This window comes from Tupaia chinensis, unplaced genomic scaffold, assembly GCF_000334495.1.
Source record: "Tupaia chinensis unplaced genomic scaffold, TupChi_1.0 Scaffold000075_1, whole genome shotgun sequence".
Taxonomy (NCBI): Eukaryota; Metazoa; Chordata; class Mammalia; order Scandentia; family Tupaiidae; genus Tupaia; species Tupaia belangeri.
The window spans coordinates 1,360,539-1,366,538 of NW_006159535.1; the positions used below are offsets into that span (position 1 = coordinate 1,360,539).

General features: G+C 43.1%; 1 protein-coding gene across 1 annotated transcript in view; it reads left to right on the top strand.

Annotated features, from left to right (window-relative positions):
* The window catches only part of SYNE2 (spectrin repeat containing nuclear envelope protein 2), a 339,863-nt gene that overhangs the window by 205,354 nt on the left and 128,509 nt on the right, over nt 1-6,000 (top strand). Inside the window, exons 65-66 of the mRNA XM_006142397.3 lie at nt 15-245; nt 4,460-4,642. Coding sequence (XP_006142459.1) covers nt 15-245; nt 4,460-4,642 — 414 coding nt within the window. The remainder of the gene's footprint in view (nt 1-14; nt 246-4,459; nt 4,643-6,000) is intronic.

Sequence of the window (6,000 nt, forward strand, 5' to 3'; positions counted from 1 at the left end):
TGGATTTCTTTTAGGGTGCCACACCTCCTATCAAGGCTGCAGCTCCAGACTTTTCTGACAAGCAAGGAGCTTTGGAAACCAGGGTGGAGAAAGCGAGGTCCGAGCCTGCAGAAGTCCTCCATGTCTGCAAAACCCAGATCGCCGAGCTGGAGCTGTGGCTGCAACAAGCCAACGTGGCATTTGAGCCGGAAACATTAAACTCAGACATGCAGCAGGTGGTGGAACAGCAGCTGGTAGGGTGCCAGGTAAGTCCTGCCCGTCAGAGTTCATGGCTTGCCTCTTGCCTCTTCGCCAATCACCTGCCAAATCTGGGTGAATTTCTCTTAAAGTGATAGTATGTTTATTTCTGTTACTATAAACCTTAAATTTATTTTGCCCTCAAATTTTAGTTCTCTTGGAATGCTTTATGTAAGCCACAGATTGGAGGGGACAGTGGCGATTCAGAGCTCAGAACCTAGAGTCCAAGACCAGCTCATGGACTGTGACTTTGGGGGAGTAACTTCTTCGCCTCATGTACTTCACAGAGAAAGCTACAGGGTTTTTGTCATGATGAAATAAGGTATAAAGAGCAGCATCTGGTATATGAAGTATATAAAATGGTTCAATCAGTACTATTACTTTTATTCAGAATAAGAAGTACTTAGAATATTTATTCATCATAAATGAAACTGAATGTCCTGATTTACAAGACTGCAGATACAGCATAAAAGGGCTTTGTGACCATTTTACTAGGAGTGCTCCTACTCTTGTTGGGGAGGGGCAGGGATATAAACTTCCTTGCTTTTAGTCACCCTGAGAAAGCTTGCCACATGCTGGCTCAGCTCAAGGTTGGGATCGCTATATCCCCCAGGGAACAGTGGAATGACGACATCGCAACAGTGTAATTGTCACAACAGCTGAGGCACAGCAGCCACTGCAAAGGCTTCTCCCACTGCTGCACTTGGGAGACCGACCAGCCTGGGCCTGGCATCCTTGCCTTACGGGCCTGTTTATCTGCCAGAGATGAGGTCATGGTCTTGTCTTGTCACGGAGTACTCCATATTGCTGACCTGGCCACAGGAAGTGCTTTCTGCCCGTAGCCTGTTACGAGGTTGGGACCAGCCATCCTCTTTCTGGACATGTGCATTCCTCTCCTATTCAGGTCCTCAGACTTACAACAACCAGGACTGCCTAGGGGGGGAACCAGGCGGACAGGCTGACCTCCCCTGGGCAACTCAGCACCTTTTACCCCAAACGCCAATTCTATTGGGATAGGTTCACTCAAATACTGGCTGGCCCTGCTTCTTGGCCTGGCTGATACGATACAGAGGAGCCTGTGAAAAGGCAGAGTATAATACAGCACAGAACAGTGCTGGGCTAACCTGAATCCCAGGTGTTCTCGGTTTGGAGTCCCAACCATTTAAGGCCACCCAGGGTCAATTTGCCATTGTCTGCTGGCTGGATAGGCCCTGGATAGGCTCCTTGATCATCCGTGGAGTCCAGTCCCTGCTGCCACTTGTAAGGAGTGCGAGGATTTCAGGCCTGACCACCAGGTGGCAGTAGCACCCAACAAGCTTTATTTGGACTGTTTTTTTTACACACTCAGGGTTAATGAGGGATGAGGAGGTTCTTTACAGCAGGAGACTTTCCAAATGCGGGGACATGGGATGAGGGTGTTGCCATTACCCAGAAGGGAAGAAATGGCAAAGTAATTCCTGAAGGAGAGGCGAATCAGAGAGGGCACTTGTGTATTGGTGATGCTCTAGCACAGTGTAGACGCTGGGTTAGAGAGGTCTGAATGCAGCAGCTTGGGAGTTTTCATAGCCTCAGGGTTTGTCTTATTTGTGGCAGGTGTCAGGTATAGTTTAGGGGGTATCTAAATCAGGCAGGCTCTAAATGTCTAAAATATTCTGATTTGGGCTATATTTCAAGCCACTGAATACATAAATTTAATTTGAGTTCACATCCACCAGTGGGCTTTGAGCTAATGGTTCTGACCTGCTGTGAGAAATAAACAACTTGGGATCAGCAGTTGGTGTAATGGCTATGTCGCTGGACTCTCACGTAGTCAACTGCGATTCGAGTTCCGGACTCGGTGGCTTAAACTCACGCCGGGCGCATGTGTGTGCGTGTGTGCCCAAGATCCTGAGAGGAGAATGGAGGAGAAGGGATTGTAGCGTGGCCATTCCCCTGGGGGTGATTTCTCACTTTCTCTCCTCAGTCTCTCTCTCTCTTTCTGGCAAGCGCACGCGCCCTATAGCCAAAAAAAAAAAACCTATTAAAAAAAAAAGGAAAAAACCAAGTCAGTGTTCAGGGCTAGCCTAGCTGGCGGCTGCACTGTTGGTAACAGACTGATCTGCAAGGCCACCAACTAGGCTTATCAGAACCCACACAGCTGACCATGAGTTCCGATTCCTGAGCCCGCCTGAAAACATGCCGGGTACATGCAGACATTCACAGGGACCTGCAGGCTGGAGGGCCGAGGAAAGGGCATCGCAGAATAAAGACCCTGTTGCGGGTGCTTCTCTTTCTCTCTCTTTTGTGCACGTATATACGTTTTCTGTCATGAACAAAATACTTTTTTTAGAAAAGGGTTTGAAAAATGTTTATATAGAAAGGCCGTCTTTGGCTCATTCATGTAACAACATGACACATATAATCAAATATCAAAACACAAAATCCGTAAAGTGGCCTCTAAAAACGCTAGGTTCTCATGGGAAAATGACCAAAGGACAGGAACAAACAAATCAGTCAAGGGAAATTATATTTGGTAACTTAATATTTGAGAAATGATTAAAACATGTGAAGTGAAACAGCTGTTGTTTAGTTCATACATTACATTAGCAGGAATTATATCATCCTGGCAAAACTTTGGGAAATAAATCTGCTCGTGTTTGGTCGTTCCCGTTTGTTCAGTGTTTTGGAAGGTGAACTCTCAGTGTATAAAATACTTTTCTTTTTGATGTAATCACACCATTATTTTAAATTTACCCCTTGAAAGCAATCTAAAATGAGACAATTTTGGCAATCTTGTTTATAAAAGTAAAGAACTCAAAACATCTTAAATGGATGAAATTAAGGAAGGTTTTAAGGGACTCACAGAATATCGGCCTGCCGGTATTAAAATGGAGCCATGACGTCTGTGTAGGCACATGAAAAAGGATATTTATAAAGATAAGGGGGGATGGCATAAAATGGTAGTGTATTTTGTTTACAGCCATTCTAAAATCTGTGAGTACATATTGGCTAAGCTTAGACTCTGTAGAGGGTATAAGTCATTTTCTTGAATGAAAGAGTTATAAGGCAAATTATTTGAAAACGTACTTTCTGGGTAGGGTTCTTTTACGTTTCCCTCAGTGAACCGAACCTGCTGTTAGGCATGCACTGAGCTTCAGCAGATGATCATGGAGCTGCAATGTGAGCATACATGCAGCAGCTGACTGCGCGCAGCTAGTTGGCATGGCTGTGCGCTTCAGAGCTCCAGGAGAAGGCAAACTTGATCTGTCGGGTAGGAATACAATGACCATTACTTTCTGGGAAACTGACTTCATCCAGCGTATTTATTTTTAGAGCCGTGTATAAATTGGCCAGTTATATCAATGACTAAGTGTTTTAGGTTCCAAGCTATTTCTTCTCTGGTATTCTCTGAATAGTTTTAGAGACTTCTTTGGTTTGAAAAAGAGAGAAAATTTCTAATAGTTCTATGGAATTCTTTTTTCATTCATTCTCATCACTTGGCTTACAACGAAAAAGATTAGGGAGGTGGAGGAAAAATAATAATGGTAGTCAACACTTTTAGGCACAAGCTATTCATCAAAGTACATGGATTTACCTCATTGAGTCCTACAGTGACCCTGTGAGGTAAGTTCTGTTATTATCTCTGTTTTATTGACCACCATAGGCACTCACATAAAGTAAGGTGCCCACATTTACACTGATACTAAGTGGCCGGGCTAGGATCTGAAGCTTGGTGTTCTAGTGCCAGTATCTGTTTCCTTCCTCCCCTCTGCCCTGTCCAGTCTGCCAGAGGGTGCATATGTTTGCTGGAGAGAGACAGGTGAGAGAGAGAAAGCCAGAAATCACCCCTCTCCCAGAGGGAATGGTCACCTTCTCTATTTTTCCTTTTGAGATTTTGGGTGCACATGCACTGGATATGTTTATCAAGCTGCTTTAACCACCCTGCTAGAGGCCGGCTCACATGTATGTTCTTAATCAAATGTTGTGCTGGATACATTTGACTGCATTTTCTAACGTGATTATAGATGATGGATTTTAGAGAGTGATGTCTACAATTAGGGCTAGTTTGATTGTACTTTTCCTGAAGAGCACAAGAATTACGTAGAAGTTTTTGTTTTTCCAAGGTCCTTTCCATCCTGTGTTTCCGAGACTTCATGTGTGCACTTAAAGTATGTAAAGTAAGTCTAACTTATTTGGAGTCTAAGACCAGCACTATGAGTAATTAAATAATTTTACTTCCTAGGCTACGCTGACAGAGATTGAACACAAGGTTGCCTCTCTGTTAGAGAATTGGGAAGTCCATGGCCTGGGAGATAATGGAGCCACCCAGCATGAGGTAGAAGCACTTGCCTTAAAACTAAAATCTGTGAAGTGCGATTTGGAAAAAGTTCAGAGAATGCTTCAGGAGAGGTACAGTGAGAACCAGGTAAATATGGCTGCCTATAGACCCGTGTTTCAATATCCATATGGCAGGCCCACCAGAGGATTACTGTGGGTGGAGTTGTGAACCAGTTACAGAGAAACTGCACGAGCTAAGAACTGTGCATCTTAATCTGAACAGGAGATACACTGGCTTTTGTTATTTCTATTTCATTTTACTGTGCAAGTTTCTTATCAAGGTGGTTGGTGATGGCAGTAGGTTGGTTTGGGTTGGTTTGATGAGGTTGAGTGATCGTGCTGGTAATGAGGTCTAGTGGGAGGCTGCTTCATAAAACAAGGATGTATCTCAAAGAAATTTTGTGAATTGATTGACAGGAAAATGAAGCCTTTATAGATAATAAAATTTGACATCAGAATCACAGTACCTATTTCCAGTATACTTTTGCTATTCAAATATTTATATACACTGATCAAAATATTATACAATTGGGACCAGCAGTTGGCATAATGGCTATGTTGCTGGACTTTCACGTAGTTGACCGCGGTTTCAAGTCCTGGACCCAGTGGCTTAAACTCACGCCAGGCATGTGTGCATTCATGCCCAAGATCCCAAGAGGAGAATGGTGGAGAAGGGATTGTGGCGTGGCCATCCCCCCCTGAGGGGTGATTTCCCACTTTCTGTCTCTTTGTCTGTCTCTTTTGGGCGAGCGCACGCACCCTATAGCAAAAACCTCTCAAAAAAAAAAATATATATATATATAAAATACAATTAAAGTATTCTCAAAATTTTGAAAAGCATTACATGTTTATAAATGCAAACGTGCATCTTATGAGTAGAATTTTACTATATAAGATTTGCATCCATACTTACAGACAGTTTCCACTTCGGACTTAGGTTCACAGATGTCAGACTGGCTACAGAAATGAGGGGACTACAAAAAGTAGAAGGAAAAAGCATATTATGAAAAAAAATGCATAGATTTGACCTTTTTATTTTTTGCATTAAAATAAACTTGTACTTTAAGGCCAGTTTTTTCCATGTACTTTTTGAAGTACGTAGGCCATATGGTTCCTCTTTCATCCTAATTTAGTGTATGTTAAAAATATACTTCAGACATATTGAAAATTTGAATACATAAATATATTTTATTTTCTTTTCGATTTGCCAAGGGTGTATGTGCTCACCTGAGAGAACCAGGGAGAGAGGGCGCCAGTGTGGGGAACAGACACTGCAGTCCTCCATTCCTCCCTTCCTTTGGGATTTGGGCGCACCTGCTCATGGACCAAGACACTGGGTCTGGGACTCAAGTGTGCATTTGGTCATGTGAGATTCAGGTCCCCTAAACACAAATGGGCTGGCACTCTATTTACCTTTTAATACTAATATATATATATATATATGTA